At 35.3% G+C, this 17,387-nt stretch overlaps 1 protein-coding gene across 2 annotated transcripts; it reads left to right on the plus strand.

Annotated features, from left to right (window-relative positions):
• Positions 1-5,074: 5,074 nt before the first annotated feature.
• Positions 5,075-17,097, plus strand: LOC107786401 (protein tesmin/TSO1-like CXC 5). Of its 2 annotated transcripts, none has more exons than XM_075220069.1 (8): positions 5,075-5,763; positions 6,469-6,579; positions 8,094-8,273; positions 9,817-10,173; positions 10,470-10,570; positions 10,645-10,739; positions 12,166-12,585; positions 16,646-17,097. In XM_075220069.1, the coding sequence occupies exons 2-8, from the start codon at positions 6,568-6,570 to the stop codon at positions 16,894-16,896; spliced, it is 1,416 nt and encodes a 471-aa protein (XP_075076170.1). In that variant the 5' UTR covers positions 5,075-5,763; positions 6,469-6,567; the 3' UTR covers positions 16,897-17,097. The 2 variants fall into 2 exon arrangements, with proteins under 2 accessions (XP_075076170.1, XP_075076168.1); XM_075220067.1 differs by having other exon boundaries at positions 6,469-6,573; positions 8,090-8,273.
• Positions 17,098-17,387: the final 290 nt, after the last annotated feature.

Raw genomic sequence — 17,387 nt, forward strand, 5'->3', positions numbered from 1 at the left:
GGATACGTACATAAGAGTTTTTTGAAAAACAAATTGAATTTTTTTCTTGATTATATAAATGGACAGTTATTTTGGACCAAAATAAAAAAAGTAAATTGGTCAATTATTGTGGACCGGAGGGAGTATCTTTTTGAGCTCATTTTCTTACCACCAAAGTAATAGAGAAAAAATAGAGAAATTTTCATAAAGCACTATCTTTTAGTAGTAATTAGCCATCTATAGATACCATTTACTATATTACGGATTATAGATACCTTTTTTGTGGTTATAAGATGTATTTGATGTACTTAAGCTATTGTATTCATGAATACAATAGCAAAAATAGGAGTGAATAAGGGAAGTCCAGCTAATCAGTTGTTGTATTCGAGTGTATTCGACTGTATTCATGGAGTGAAACATGTGATTACATCTGGACAGATTATTGTATTTGACTGTATTCACGGCGTGAAACATGGGATTACATCTGGACAGATTATTGTATTTGACTGTATTCACGGCGTGAAATAAGAGATTACATTATTTTTAAAATGGAAAGTGAATCAATTAACATAGTAGACATCTAATATAACTCAACAAACTCAATTATAACACACAAATTTTGTATTTTCAGTTATAAATAAGATTCTCAACCGAAAATACCCAAAAAACATAGCAATCTTCAGAGAAATTATATAATACATAAATTATATTAATTAAAAAAACATATGAATACATTCCTGGCATATAGCGAGACAGTGAATACAGTGAAATACCTAAAATACAACGGAATACATTGAAATACAATGAGAGAAAAAAACCAGTAAATACAATGAAATACATGGAATACAACGAGATACATTGAATTACAATGAAAAAAAGACAACGAATACAATGAAATACATGAAGATACATAAGTTGAAAATACATTAAAATATATTAACAGAAAATCAAGTTGCTCAGCCCCAAAATCCGTCGTCTTTGTTCAAGAACAAACCCTAATTTTCAGCTACTCCTATTGCAGCAGATGCAAGAATAACGTCAGAAGCAGCAGCAACAACAGGAAGCCACGACTCGTTTCCCTTCTAACAGCAACAAGAAGCCATGGTCGCCGTCAACAGAAATTGTGCCTTTGTTAAAGGAAGAGCCGGAGAAAAACGATTTGAAGGATGGGCACACGAAAGTTATGACAGAAAATTCTTGGAACTTGAAAAATCTTTGAGTAAAATGGTCTATGCCTTCCATGTGATATAAGCGTCTCTAATTTGATTCACACAAGATCCTCAAAAGACCGGCACATGAAAGTTGAAGGCTGTGGTCGGAGAATCCGGATGCCGACGGCATGTGCTGCTAGAATCTTCCAATTAACACGAGAACTAGACCATAAATCCGACGGTGAGACTAATTTATCAACGCCGAGCATGAGATCTGAAGTTGGTATCCGAAGTAGGCCATGGGATCTGATTCGTTAAAACAAGAGAAATTTCATGGAGAAAGACTGGAGTTGAGAGAGAGTGTGTGTGGAGAAAAATCTGAAAGAATGAGAGAGAAAAATAATACAAGCGTATTTTATGGCTTAGGGATAGGAGGTGACCATAAATAGATATTTGGCTATAAAAATCAAAATATAGCTATGAAATATAATTTTTTCAAAGGGTATTTATTTAAAATAAATAAGGTATCAATCTTTGATATAAGAATTAAAAATTCCGAAAAAATATCCTTAGTTAATCTGGCCCGTCTATCCCAATTCCCAAGTGCTTTAATCTTCAAGATTCATTGGATCACTGAACTCTTGCGCAAAAAAAAAAAAAAAAAAGGTATAGAAGTGACACCAAATAGCCAATTTAAAATGTTGTTATTTAGAAATTAGTCAATACATTCTAAATTTTAATTTTTCAATTTAATTTTTTGGAACGCATCCTGAATTATTTTGAACTTAAAATTTTTAATTTTTTTATTTTATAAAATAAGTATTAATTAATTCCTAAATAACTGCCATAAGAATTGTGCACTTCCCCAAGAAAAGTCAACATCTTCGTGGACCTTTAGAGGTCGTTTGGTAGGATGCATTAGATAAAACAATGCATGTATTAGCTTTGTGTATTAATAATACATTGTTTGGTAGACATTTTGAACCTATGCATTAGTTATGCAAGTATTAGTTATACATCCTATTTGGTATTATCCTATGCATAACTAATGCATAGAAAATAATGGTATTAGCAATGCAATGAGTTTTAATGCATGTGTTAGCTTAGTTAAAGACAAAATTGTCCTTCAACATTTATGTTTGATTACAATATGCTAGTTATTATATTGATGGAAGTTTAAAATAATCCAAATAGTGAGAAATAAAATTATAGCTCTAGTAAATAAATAAATACTTAGCATATTTCTTTTTTTATAAATAAATATTTAATTTTATTTTACATATAGGTAGACAAATTAAATAATTTTTTTAAAACTTTTTGCAATAAAAATATTTCTCAACATATGTTTCATTTAGAAAGTTGTGATGGATTGGTTTTGAGGGCTTTGTAAACAAACAATTCTTTTAGAAATTGCACAATGCTTTAATATATCAAACCAAACAATGAATAAGAAATATGTCAGCATAACTAATACCAGCATAACTAATGCAAGCATAACTAATACCAATATTACTAATACACCATATTCAGCATTATTCTTATGCACCCTACCAAACGACCCCTTGGAGCCAAAACCTATTACTACTACTATTTGTATTTTAGTACCTTATTTTATTTTCTTCAAATTAAACATAGCAGAGAGATTCCCTCTATATTAAAAATAAAAAATAAAAAATAATCACGTGCTCTCGAGCCTGCCTAATTTCCCGCTCTTCTCTTCCCAAGCAATGGTGGCGCCTTAATGCCATGCCACATGGCGTCTTACCATTGGTCTCTTGACAATTATATGACTGGTGATGTTGACTTATATAATCCTACTCTCTTTCATCTCAAGAAAAATACAGCATTTTATAGGTTTTCGCAGTTGAAGATTCAACGCACTAGTTTTTATTTAAAAAACTTTATACTATGTTCATAGTCTACAAAAAGAAAAAAGAAAGAAAAATATTACTACTTCCATTCTATCTAGAGGTGTCAAACGGGCCGGGTTGAGCCGGCCCGGCCCATACTGGTTGAAACCCGGACCAGCCCGGCCCGGTACTTAGGGGGGGCGAATGGGCTGGATTACTGGGGTTAGGGGGTTGATCCGTTCACTTTAATTCATCCGGTTAATCGGATCGGTCAAACCCCGTCAACCAAAATTCCTGTAAAACAGGTTAACCGGCCCGGCCCGCATCGGTTTAAAGGCTAGATTCCATTTTTTTTCCAAGGTTTTAGAGTCTAAGGCAATGCAAAACCTTTGAATTTACTCTTTTTTCGTTAATTTACTTGTTGTTAAATGTAAACCTTTCAATTTGTAAGTTTGAATTTTGAAATAAATGTAGCACTTGCAATTTATAAGTGCATTTTTTTTTCATCTTCATTGTATTCTTTATATTTTTACTTTATATTAATATAAATTCTAATAGTTATACAAAATACAAAAAAATAAAAAAAACACTAACCCGCCCCGACCCCTTGGACCCGTAACCCTTAAGGTTTATTTTTTACCCGGATAAACCCGAACTCGTTAAGCCCGGTAACCCCTAACCCGTAACCGGCTCGATTCGAAACCCGAATGGTTTCAACTTTTCCCTACCCAGCCCGGCCCGGCCCACCCGTTAGATACCCTTAATTCTATCTAAAAAAAAAATAACTATTTGTTTGATAGAGCACAAAGTTAAGGGAAAAAAAGGAGAAAGAATCCTGCAACATATCAAAAGTATTTTACAACTTTTATCGTCTCAAAGTTGTCATACCATTTCTCTAACTATAAGAACATTTCATTAGAAAAGATATAAGTTTAAGTTTAACAAAATTTTAAATATAGAAACTATGTTATTCTTTTTCGATACAATAAGGATTTAGAGCTCATTGATACAATGCTCTAATTTGGTGTTTTTAACCATAATAGTGTTTTCCATCCTTCAAGTTTTATTCTATATATTTAATTTAGGTAAAGTACTTTTATATTGCGATACAATATTATTTTTTATATTAGTTTTGTTGTTGAGTTCCATTATTTCAGGTTTAAACAAGTAACCAACTATTATCGTCGGGGGTATTTTTTCCCCTATTTATTAAGGTAATTTATTTTTCTTCATCATATAATTTTTTCTGTATGCTTTAAATTTTTGTTTTTAATAGAGCCAATTACTCATATGGTTACTAAGTATCCGAGATTACCTAGAAAAATCTATCCTCTAAAACAAACAACCTAAATGCCTTGACTTGAAAAATATTGAAAATAACATAAACAAATTTGTGGATAGATATATCAAATCTCTTTTCTATTCCTGAAGCAACAAAAACATGTAAATGAGAAAAAAAAATTGTGGCAGTTTTACTTTTCTTGTGGCTTTTTTCCAGTTTCTTTGCTTAAGCATATATGTTGATGCATATTTTAAAAAGAAAAAGAAAAAATTGAATACAACAAATGTTGATGCATATTTAAAAATGAAAAAAATAATTGATTTTCTAGATAATTTTTGTCTATAACAATAATATAAAAGATTTGAATAAATGAGACGGTTATAGAGAACTTTAACTGTATGATCACAAATCAACATAACTAACTTAACTAAATTGTTTATTGTTCCATGGTAAGATTTTTAATTATTTTGAATTCAATTATAATGTCAATATAATACACTTTTTTCTCTTTTAAATAAATGTTACAAGCCATCTGTTATATAATATCCATTGTTATTTTACATAATTTGTTCTTCTTGTATATAATATTTAGTTATTAAATAATAAAAATGTCATTTTATTTAGATGAATGAGAATGTAAAAGAGATGAACACGCATTTTAATTCTCTTCTGATCCGACGGTTATAGATAATCCTACAAAGCTTCTATGAATTTAAGCCGTTAGATTAATTCTCCCCGTAGCCACCGCACGATTAAACTTTTTACCGACATCGTACCGTCCAATATTTACAAAATTGAATTTCAAAAGCTTTAGAGGGAGCAGCAATATTTGCTGCTGCTTCTCTTCTTCGAAAAATCCCTTCTTTTCTCCTTCCGCCTGTGTACATACATAAAACACGCACACACACAGTGTATGTGTATTTGTCGATCGAACTTATTGTTGAATTAGGTGAATAATTTGAGTGGATTTCTAGCCAACATTCGCTAAATTTTTGTAACTTGAATCTGATTTTCGAATTACACAGCTTCACCTGTCGAAATTTTGAATTTTGAGCAGTTTTTCGTTATATTTGTTGAATTTTGTGGAATTATCGTGGTATTTGCAGTGGATAATCAGTGAATTTGTGAGGTTTTGTAATTTTTGGGTGTTTGGTGAGTTTTTATTGTGGGTTTGAATGGAGAATAGCGAGGGAGGGGATTCTTTCCCTCCAAATAAGGCTCAATCGGAGGCGGCTGTTTCCGCTTCTGCAGCTACTACGGGGCAGCCGCAGGTGGTTGTGGATTTTCCGGCGAAGAAGCTGGCTAGGCAGCTGGATTTCACGGTGTTCGGTGGCAGTAGTGGTCAATCTCCGGCCACCGCTATGCCGGAGCAAACAAAGCAGATTCAACCGCTTGTGAAATCGATACAACTGCAAAGGCCACAGACGCAGCAACACATGCTGTTAATGCCGACGAAACAAACTGCGGTGCCGACTACTCATCCTTCAATACGACCTCCTCTGTAAGTATCTACGGAAAAGGGATCTTTCTTAGCTCATTTAACTGAAATTAGTGGGTTAGAGGAAATTGTTGTTATAAACTCTATAATTTGTTTGTTATTTGCTAAAGAATGCATCTTTGAGCATGTAGGAAGACAATATAAGATGCCTGGGAACGGTGGGAACGGTATTACAGGCAGAGGCCGATTCAGAATTTGAAGTTTGTGGGTTTCTACAATGACCACAACTTAATATAGAATAATAGCTTGTGTTCAAAGTCAAATATTTATAAATATTTAATGGATTTCTTAATATATATATGTATACCGAGGAATTTAAACTTTATAGGTTCTGGATTCTAGGACAACGACCTCAAATGCTAGTAACTGAATTTAAACTTTATAGGTTCTGGATTCCAGCTTGCTAGGCTTTTATGAGTGATTCTTTGTTTCTATATTTTGGTTGACTGGTGAGCAATACAGGACATTAGAGATGATAATCATGATCCTTTCCTTACAACCTTGTAAGTCGTTTGCAACTACTGGCTAACTTACGGAAATAAACAATATTTGTACATTTCGAACTGTTGATCATCATTCGTCTAGGGTTTGTTTGTGGCCTCTACACAAGTTTTTGGGATTTTGATTTACGAAGCTGTGAGAGGGAGCATTTTTATGTTAGCTTAGACTGAATATGATCTATATGATGCTAATACTCATTGTTTCCAGGAAACCAGATTCTCCAAGAGCACGGCCAAGGCAAAGTGTTAGTGAGGTAAAAGATGGTACTCCTAAAAAGCAGAAGCAGTGTAACTGCAAACACTCTCGATGTCTAAAGTTGTAAGTACTACCTCCGTCTCATGCAGATATGTGGAATATCTCAAAAATAACTAAAGTCTATTAATGGATGGCAAACAGATGAAGGCAGCACTGATAAGCTCTGAAATGACTGTTCTTCTATTGTCCTTTCGGCACTGATAAGCTCTAAAATTTCTATTTTTTCCCTTCTTGATGGCAAAATATTTGTTGGAAGGGATATACATGAGGTAATCAAGCATAGATGTGTCATAAACAAATTAACATATTCATTGGTCCAAACAAATATTATCAACTAAACCATTCCCAACAGGAAGGATTAAGAAAATGGAAAATAAAGATGTGAAATGACCAGATATTGTAAGGATATTTTACTCCTTTTGGCACCTTCGATATGTTTAATCCCTGTTCTAAAGAAGCTAATAATTTTATCTTAGGGCTTATTGGTAATTTTGTAAAAGGAAGGATAATAATGAGATTAAAGCCTAGTCCATCACTTAAATTTACCTTGGACACCAGCTCGATTCAATGCTTTTTCCAGGGCCTTTTTTCTTAACCTGTTCAAGTTCGCGAAGTTTCACTTGCAGGAGCATATGTGAATTATTTCTCTTTATGTCATAGTACTGACTGTCTTTGCATTAATCTTGTGAGCACATGCACATAGTGGTAAAATTTTAGGATAAGTTCTCTGCCGCATACGATTTCCAATCAATGATGACTAGATGTGTACATGGATGTACATAGGCGGTTTGGGGTGGTTTTGAACTAAAACCATAACCTAATCATATTTTGCACTGGTTTTTCCAAAATATCCAATCAATTTAGTTTAGTTAGCTTGTGGTTGGTTGGTTGACGATTTGGGCAGATTCAGTATAGATTGTAGTTTAGGTGTTTACGGTTAAACTATACGTTAGAAAGTCTGGTGTTTTTGGTTATATGACATTACATTAGGGGCTCAAAGTTTAGGATTATAGACTTTACATATGATAAATTTGGGATTTAGAGTGTATGTTTTTGTGCTATAGATGGACGTTTGTGGTTTATACATGACACGAATACATACAGAAATTACCAGCTATAGCCCACATATAAAACCACACTGTTCTTAGTAAATTCACCATTTGCAAAAGTGAACCTTTTGGCCATTAGGTTCTAGCCATGAAATAAATGGACTATTTGTTTCAAAGTGGCCATGCAATACATCTATACAGTCTGCATTCTGAAAATGGAGGTTTTATTTGAGTTGTTGCAGCTTTTTATATATAAAAATCAAAACAAACCACCACATTGGTTTTCTAGGGTTGAGCACCAACCCATGGAAAAGGTCAGTTTGTGGGACATTGGTGTATTTTGGATGGTTTAAGTTAATCCCTTTTTTCCCCTCTCACAGTTAGGGATGCAGGTAATATGTTTATACTATTCCATTCTCTGTTATTTGTAAGATTTATTTCGCTTTTATGCATTACTACACTATTAGAGTCACTGCTTTAGTTCTTATGCAATGTGACTTTTCTTTATTCTTTCTATTTTTGGAAAAGTTGTATTGTGAATGCTTTGCATCTGGCATATATTGTGATGGGTGCAATTGTAACAATTGTCATAATAATGTCGAAAATGAGCCTGCTAGACGTGAAGCAGTTGAAGCTACTTTAGAGCGTAATCCACATGCATTCAGGCCTAAAATCGCCAGCAGTCCACATGGAGCTCGAGATAATAAGGTACTTCTTAAAACTAAGTGGATTTGTGGATGATGCTTTCTTAGAAGTTGAACTATTCATAAAAAATCTTTATTCTAATTATGCTAGAGATCTGAGATATCCTGGATATGTTACTCTCGTTAATGTCCTTGTGGTCTATGATACTATTTGTTTATTCAGATTCTCTTCAGGCAATGATGTGGTTAAAAATTGCTGATATGAAAAGTAGGAAATGCAATATAATCAATATTTACTTGAACTTTCTGAGCTTGAGTAGTCAATTAGGATCAATTTTTAGTTTGACTTTGAGCTCGAATTCAGCTTGTAAATAAATGTAAATGTCAGTGGTTATTCAAGCTTGCATTTGAATACTGGAATTTTGACGAATCTTACAAACAGTAAAAAGTAACCTATATTTGTACCTTATCTAATATAAATCTATATTCTGTGTATTGCGTGTAAGAGTAAAAAAGGTTGTTCGTTTAAAGGCTTTTGCATAACCAATGCACCCTTTGAATTTTAGTTTGACTGTGAAAGCATCACATCAGAGTTTAGATTTTGAATGACTGACTTTGACTTCTTGAAAATTTGCGAGTTGTATAAAGAGGTTTGGTGTCAATAGAATTTTATTTCGGATGGACCCTCGGCTCAAGAAAATTCAAAATAGGTTTGAAAAATACAAGAGTAAAAAAGGCTAAGATAAAAATATTGAAGAAAAAAGTATTGACAGCAAAATAATAACGATGTTCAAAGTAAAAGAAACAACAGTAGTAATAAATTTGAGGGATAAAAAATAGTAGAATAATAACAATAATATTGATAAAGTAAAGAGGGAGCATATAAGGTGCTCTAAACTAGAACCATACTCTCCCATAGAAAATCGCTCGACTACCTACTAACCTTCAATCTTAATGCTTGACCTCACATCTTCGGTGAGCTGAAGATGTGTCATGTCCAGTCTAATCACCTCTCCCCAATTCTTCCTCGGTCTACCTCTACCTCTCCTCAGCCTATTAATGCCAGCCTCTTGCACTTCCTCACTGGGGCATATGCGCTCCTTCTCTTCACATGCCCGAACCATCTCAGCCTCGCTTCCCTCATTTTGTCTACCATGGAGGCCATTCCCACCTTGTCCCGTTTATCTTCATTCCTAATTTTATCTCTCCTAGTATGCCCACACATCTATCTAAGCATCCTCATTTCCGCTACTTTCATTTTCTGAATGTGTGAGTTCGTGACTAGCCAACACCCTGCCCCATACAACATAGTAGGTCTAATAACCAGTCTATAGAATTTACCTAAAGGGGTCAATCTAACCACGAAGTAAACTTAGTCAACTCAATATGGTGGTTTTGAAGCTGTATCATGTTATACTATTCTTCTCATGATGTCCTAGGAACTTATTCTCTTTTGTAGTTTTGTGAAATTTCGCTTGATTTCTAGAACTACTTGTGCTTATCAGGATGAATTTGGCAGAGTTGAAATTTGATGTAAATCAAAGTAGCGTCAAATATTGTTTCTTATTCTATTTGGTAACTTTCGAACTGCGTTTAAACCTTTGTAGGAGGAAATTGGGGATGTCTTAGTCTTGGCAAAGCATAACAAAGGATGCCACTGCAAGAAATCAGGTTGCCTCAAGAAGTACTGTGAGTGCTTCCAAGCCAACATTCTTTGCTCTGAAAATTGTAAATGCATGGACTGCAAAAATTTTGAAGGAAGTGAGGAGAGGCAGGCTCTTTTCCATGGAGATCATGCAAACAACATGGCATATCTCCAGCAGGCGGCAAATGCTGCTATCACAGGTGCCATTGGATCCTCCGGTTATGGATTATCTCCTGTGAATAAGAAAAGAAAGGGCCAGGATCTGTTCTTCGGGTCATCAGTTAAGGAACCTGTTCACAGGCATGGACAATCCCAACAGGTAAATGATATCCTTTACCATTGAACTCGAGGCATTTTTCAACTGTTTGATTGGTGAAGAATGTCCGAGTTCCTTCTCATTAGTATAATCCACCGGGCATCGCTGCATTGCTGTTAATAGATGATTGCACACTGAAGGGCATGGTTTTCATCAGAGAAAATGCATTTAACAACTGCTTGAAATTCGTTTTCTGGATTTATTCTTGTTGATATTTTTTGCTTAAAATAAGCAGGAGAGACAACTTGCAGCTTCCCAGAAAATAATTGATGGATGAATTAACATACTGTATTATACAGGGGAACCATATCAAGGCTTCTGTCCTACCTTCATTATCTTCAGTTCCTGGTCCTTGTGTTGGAAATGCTGCAACAGTGGGTCCTTCCAAGTTTACTTACAGGTAGCAGTAACTACCCCTAAGAAATTAACCTTTACTGCTCATTCAGCAAACTAATTGTCATGTTATGGTTGAAGGTCTCTGTTGGCAGACCTCATCCAACCACAGGATTTGAAGGAACTTTGCTCAGTTTTAGTTTTACATTCAGGAGAAGCAGCCAAGATGTTGGCAGGTATATATCTTTCAAGTACTTTTGATTACTTGTATGACCAATACGTTTGGTCCATCTTCTTTGTTATGTTGATTCCGCCTTTTTGTTCACTTTAAAATCATAAATTGAGTTTCCATTGGAAAGTAAGAAGTTATCAAGACTTTTTTCTGACATGTTTTTCAAATAATGTTTGAAGTATTTTCTTCACTCTCTCGCTTTACTATTCAAGTCTTTTTCCTTCTTGATCCTTGGGAATTATAAACAGCAGCTTAGGGATGAATGTTTTTCTTTTCTTCCTCCAAATGGATAATCAGTCAAAGATAATTGGAATGGAGTATGAAATGATTTCTGGTGGAAATGAATTAGATCTAGTTTTCCGCTGGTCGAAACTTGAAAGCACCAAGTCATCACAGAAATTCAATTTCTTTTACGACGGTGGTGTCCGGGCCGGCTTGCGCATTCTTCTACTAATTCATCAGCATAGGTAGCAAGTAACTCTGCCCACCAAGGCTTAGGCTGAGAAATAGATCACCTGGTTTTTTATTGGCCTTTGCTGAGACTTGAACTTCGGCTCCTGTAGCTTTTTCCACTTCATTGACTGCTAGGCCACGCCCTTAGGTGCTCATTGAGACTCATTTCTTTTTTCCTCCCCCACCTTGTGTTTAAATGAAAGCCTTATGCATAATACATGCATTCTGTTTTGGAGTATCTATAAGATCTACAGCAGAATTACTTGTGAGTTTGCGCAATTAGGATTAAGCAGAAGCCACATTAAGATTCTACAGTCACCACACATGCATTATGGTACCCTATCCAAAAGTAAACCACAATGTTCCTAACTAGAGCATGGAAGTTGGGCCAGATGTACTCCAATTTGTTAGAGGGAGACTACGAGGATCAGGTAAGGTAATTATGCATAAGCTGGTTTTCAGACTGTTATGCCTCCCTGCGCATCTGGTAGATGACAACAGATATATGAATTTAACTTGACTTCTTAATAATTCTGATTTGAAAAAAAAGGAACTAATGAAAAAGATTATATTTTTTTATCAGTTCTGTGTATAAAGAATGTTTTTGCAAATAGTCCTCCTAGAAGAAACACGAGTGATGTACTTCTTTTTCAAAATGGAGAACTATAGAATCATAAATTGGTTATAATGAGGATTCATCGTAAATGGACTAGATCTACTGCATAGACCATCAACCTACCGCAAATCTCTCGTTTATGGGCTTGGGACAGGTACTGTGAGTTCATGTAGGATGCTAAGCTCGCATAGGTGGAGTTATGTGTTGAACATGGATTGAATGTGCAATTCAGATCTTATGTTATTGGAAAGATAAGATCTTTCATCTGGTGGTTCTACCATGTGAATTTTGTGATTTTATTACACGTTTGCAGTAGTTGGTGTCCAATTATTTTAATGATTACGTGTTGGAATGCTTTCAGATGAAAAGGATGCTTCAATGAAACAGGCTGAGGGGCAGAGAGAAGCTTCCTTAGCTTCATCAACTCAGGAGCGAGTACAAAACCAGAAAGATTCTGGTACTGAGAAGGATATGCTTGACTGTTGTTCAAGTGGGGACCAAGGTGAGAAAATCAGTGTGGAAGAGTCTAGTTTGGATGGTGCTGATGTATCAAAAAGGCCAATGTCGCCAGGGACGTTAGCACTAATGTGTGATGAATCACACACCATGTTTGCAGCTGCTGTTGCTTCCCCTAATGACCTAGCGACTCTTAGCTGTAATACATCTTCTCAATTGCCCCACGGGCAGGGCACGACCGAGACCTATGCAGAACAGGAAAGAATCGTGTTGATGAAATTTCGTGATTGTCTTAATAGGCTTGTCGATTTAGGACAACTAAAAGGTAAGTTTCTCTTTCTTTTCTGTCCATACCTGGTTCTTATTCACTGAATATGTAGCTGTTACCAAATTTATCTACATCAATGAATCCATAAATAAGCCCCAAAATACCTTTCAGTGATACGTTCAACGGCCTCTGTTTAAACTGTTGTCTTCTAGTGCAAATGGGAGATAATTTCCTGTTGGATTCCTGCATTAGGCACGAGAAATGTAGTATTAACAGGGATATAAGTGTAATGAGCTGAAGAAGAGATGGTAGCTGATAACTGCAATCCATTACTAGATTCCTAAGTATAACCCAAAATAATTAAATGTGATTAATTAATTCCCTTATAAATAATCAAATATGCAAGTATCCTGACCAACCTACCTGAGGTACATTGTACAATGTTTGAGTTGGACATGTTTACTTATGTTTCCGATCCCTGCGCATTGCGGGAGCTTAGTGCATTGGGCTTCCCTGTATTCTAAAGATTAATGTGAAGTGCTCAAATCCATATCATTACCCAATCCATACAAGTATATCAAGACAAAAGAATTGTGTACTTGACATAGTTTATGATAACCCACGACCAGACTCCCTGCATACACATAAATTAGCCTGTCATTGGCTACTGAATGTAAAGGAGTGAAGATTGAGAACCCATTACTCAGTAATCCTTCGAAGTGGAACTATCCCTCTTCCTTCTTTTTCATGGTAATTCTCTTTTCTAGGAAAAGTCCACCTTTCACTTCCTCTTTAGCTCCTGGTAACTGGTTCTTCCCTTTTATGGGTAAGGTAGGAAGTCTATTTACATGCTCGTAAATGTACCGAGTTGGAGCTACGTTGTAAGCGTTACATCTATCGACTTGCCATCAAACTCGTGACATTGTTCTAATCATTTACATCTATCTGTTCACCCGATAAGATTATAGTATTTGTGCATCTATGCTTTAGTCTATAAAGCAAGATCTTGTATTCAAAGCGTCTCCTATTTCCTTCTCTCCAGAGTGGCTACATTATGTAAGCGGCAGTGGTATCTCAAAATCTTCTGACTGATCGAGATTTTGTTCCCTTTCCACATAGCAAAACTTTCGTCAACTGTTTCAGCATTACCCAATTCAGGCCAAACAAGGCAAGGAACACACCACAAATTTTAGCTAATTCACAGTGAAGGAGCAAGTGACTGATCGTTTCTTCCTGTCTGCCATGCCTCAGACCTGTGCACAGTGGTCTTCTTTTCTGTGTAAGTTGTTTATTATAGCTCCATGATCTGCTGTCCAAACAAAAAAAGATATTTTCAGAGCTAAGTTGCTCGGGCTCGGGTGTGGGTGTCCGTTACGGGTGCGGATCTAGAGGTCGGATCCTTCATGATCTAAATTTTAAGATTCAGGGGGCGGATACGGGCAAAGATTTGGTTAAAAATAATTCCAATATCTAAAAATAGAGTTATAAAAATGTCTAAATTATGAGAGATTATTTGTAAAACTGACGCAGTATTCCGAGAAAGAGAAAATATTGATCAAGAGGAGATTCCGAGAAGGAGATAAAAGTAAATGACTAACGTTGAAATTTCTATATACCATTTTTTCCAATATCACCCTAGCTTTTGTTTTGATTTCAGAAATCATTGTATTTGTCCCTAATTTCTCAGTCGCTTTTGGTTAAAGTACCCAAAATCAATTGACCGAATCCGGTATGGTCCCACACCCACGTCGTGTCGACATGGGTGCGGCACGGAAAGTGAAAAGTCCGAGCAACTTAGCTTTCAGAGGCACTTGGTCTGACATATTGCTTTCCAATGATCGAATTCAGCTTCCTAATTCCTTTGAAACTATTCTAGAGTGAATAGATGTTAGCAAGAAGCTGGCTTTTGTCTCCTTCGCAAGTAATTATATCAGCTTCAGTATTTACTTCCACATATTCTTACAACCTGCTAAAAGCTGATTAGTGAACCACAGTTCCCACCTATCTGAAATTCAAATAACTCTACTGGTTGCAAGAACACAAATTTGGTGCAATCACAGAGATCATTCATTATTCTCATCCATAGAAAGGAGATTGAAGTGCCGTAAGATTAGACGGATCCTAAGCATAGATATTCGGATAACTATGCTTAGCTTTAAGAAGAATTACATGATAAATGAAGATGCAATACATAAAAATAATAAATTGAGGAGTGCTACCAGTATAATACGTGATAGAAGGGTAATCAATGAAGTAAAAGGCAAGTTCCATAGAACGAATGTGAGACCAACAAGTAATATAGGAGAGAAAGTTGAATCTGAAATGCCCAACATACCCGCAAGATGGATATCATAGAATAAACTACAGATTTTTAGAGGATGTGCGGTCAACAGGATAGAACAGATTAATCACATTCAACAGAGGGTTCAAGTAGCACATATGGAGATAAAGCCAGAGAAGGTTGCCTGAGACAATTTTGTTCTATCTTATATAGACCTCTATATGCACTGGTTCATTGGCATGACAGTATGATGATTAAATTTTTTGACAATGGACTATATGATAATTAAATGTGATAAAAGAAGAAGAGATAGACCTAATCACATGGAAGGAAGTAGTCCCAAAGAACTAAAATCTTGTGGAATTCCATGCAGACTTATTTATTAATGATTGATAATAATGTCTGAATATTGAATGGTATTTCAATTAAATTTTTAAGTATTAAAAGTTAATAATATGTCCAGGTGTATAGCATTGCTTTGTTTTTGGTGTAAAATGGAACAAGTAGATGAGGCTGAATCTATTTTAGAAATGCTACATTCCCTACTGGTTCAGAAGGGTTATACTTTTGCCACGTTTCTCTTTTGGCTGCAGGTGTATAGTTTTCACTGATAATGTTTGATTACTTGTTATTTTTCCTTTACCTCTTTTCATCTATATTCTTCTTTATGGTGCAGCTTGAATAGTTATAAAGGAAATGACTTCTGCCTATTAGTGAAGGAATTCATATTTTCCTTTTTGGTGGAATATGTTCTTGTTAGAAAATATTTTCTCCTTTTTGTTGGAATATGGTCTCCTTAGAAAATATTTTCCTATAATCCATAATCAAACATCAAAATATGACTTATTTACAGAAAATATTGAGTCAACCAAACAAAACCTTAGCTAAAAACACAAAGTAAAGGATCCAAATAGTCGATACAATTGTTTGGGATTTAATCAGTTGTCCAGGAAAAGATTAGTGTGAGATTTATAGTGCTCCTAACATGTGCCTTAGAAAGGTTAATTATTTACTAGTGGATTGAAATGGACTTGAATAAAACGATATGGATTTAGAGTATTCATATTGTTGGCCCAAACTGATTTGTGGTTGAGGCTTAATTGATTGTTGTTTGATTAAATTGATTCAGAATCCTCGTCTATAATAAATCTGCAGAGCTCTAGGTACTGCCACTAGCTTCCTTTCTCCATTTTTCTTTTGTATCTTAGATCAATTCCACTTGACCACACTTGCAAGGTCATGGTGAATTAGAACATGTGCCTTGTTTTTCTCTTTTTGTAGAAATTATTTACCTGCGCTTAATAAGGAAAGGACGCCTTGCATATCGTAATAGAAATAGAAAATAGTAACCTATGTGTACTATCTGGCTCTTAAATTGCTAATCATGTTATTTTTATATTCTTATATCCCTATTAATTTAAATTAAAACATCAATAATACAATTTGTTAGAACTTTTGGTTCAACCATCCGATGTCTGGAATACACTGGCTTGAGTAATCTAGATTGACACCATAGGAAGCCTACTATGGGTATTTTTTTTGCGATAGTGGGACTATGTGTGCTCCCTACCAAAGATGAACTCCATTCCGAGGCTCGAAGCCAATATTTCTGGTTAAGGGTTCGTTACAACTATTTGTGAAGTATTTAGTTACAGTATCGTTTTATAGGCTTTTGGAGCTTTCCACAAAAAAGATATTATGCTTGCTTCATATGCAACTGCATACTCGCCCCCCACCCCACCCTTCCGATTTGCTCCCCTTTTTCTTTATGCTGTTACCACTGTGTTTCATTTGGAATGATGTTATATGTAACTAACCATCTATTTCAAATTTCAGAACGAAAATGTTCTTCAATGATCCGAGGTGCTGACCCTGTCGATCAAAAAGATATGATTGGTAATGGTTTTACTACGACTGAAACGAGGAATCAGCATGATTCCTTAAACAATGGTGTTGCCAAGTCTGCTCTTCCTCAGCCAAGAACAACTCAGTTGTTTAGTGCAGTAGTAACTACTGCTAATAATAATAATCCATTTCCTAAAGTTCATCGTCCAGATGAGAATGGGGATGTCAAACCAAAAATCTGAAAATAAATCGAAGTGAGTTTTAGAATGAGATTTGCCTGTAACTGCTGCTTCTATTGTAATATTAGGCTTTTATTCATTTTGTCTTTCCTTGATGTAGCAGTAAAGTTCATTCAGGCCCCATTTGTTAGAGCTAACAACCCATGTAACTTCTACCACATTTACTTTAGTATAATTTTCAATCAAAATTTGCATTTTATTTAACTTTTTCTTGAATGTGTAGACTCGCTCTTCTCATCTAGAAGAACAGTTCAAGGGCTTCTTTGATAGGGAAATGCACACTCTTCTTTTGTTGTTACTAGTCCCTTCCCCTTGGTTCAAGATGTCCCTGCCGTTTCTCAGCTTATGGGATTAAGGCGCGCCACCTTCAGAGGAATTATTGATGCAAACATGGCATCCTGTATTTGCTTGAATATGTTAGGCCTATTTTCGAGGGTCTAACGAAAACAATCTCTTTGTCCTCAATGGATAAGGGTAAGATCTGCATACGCCTT

This window comes from Nicotiana tabacum, chromosome 8 (assembly GCF_000715075.1).
Source record: "Nicotiana tabacum cultivar K326 chromosome 8, ASM71507v2, whole genome shotgun sequence".
NCBI lineage: Eukaryota > Viridiplantae > Streptophyta > Magnoliopsida > Solanales > Solanaceae > Nicotiana > Nicotiana tabacum.

Bases quoted from the DNA above. Each gene is read 5' to 3' on its own strand.
- LOC107786401 (XM_075220067.1), top strand. From the start codon at position 5,438: ATGGAGAATAGCGAGGGAGGGGATTCTTTCCCTCCAAATAAGGCTCAA. The intron at 5,764-6,468 runs GTAAGTATCTAC...CATTGTTTCCAG, and splicing joins CCTTCAATACGACCTCCTCT to GAAACCAGATTCTCCAAGAG. The intron at 10,740-12,165 runs GTATATATCTTT...GAATGCTTTCAG, and splicing joins AGCAGCCAAGATGTTGGCAG to ATGAAAAGGATGCTTCAATG.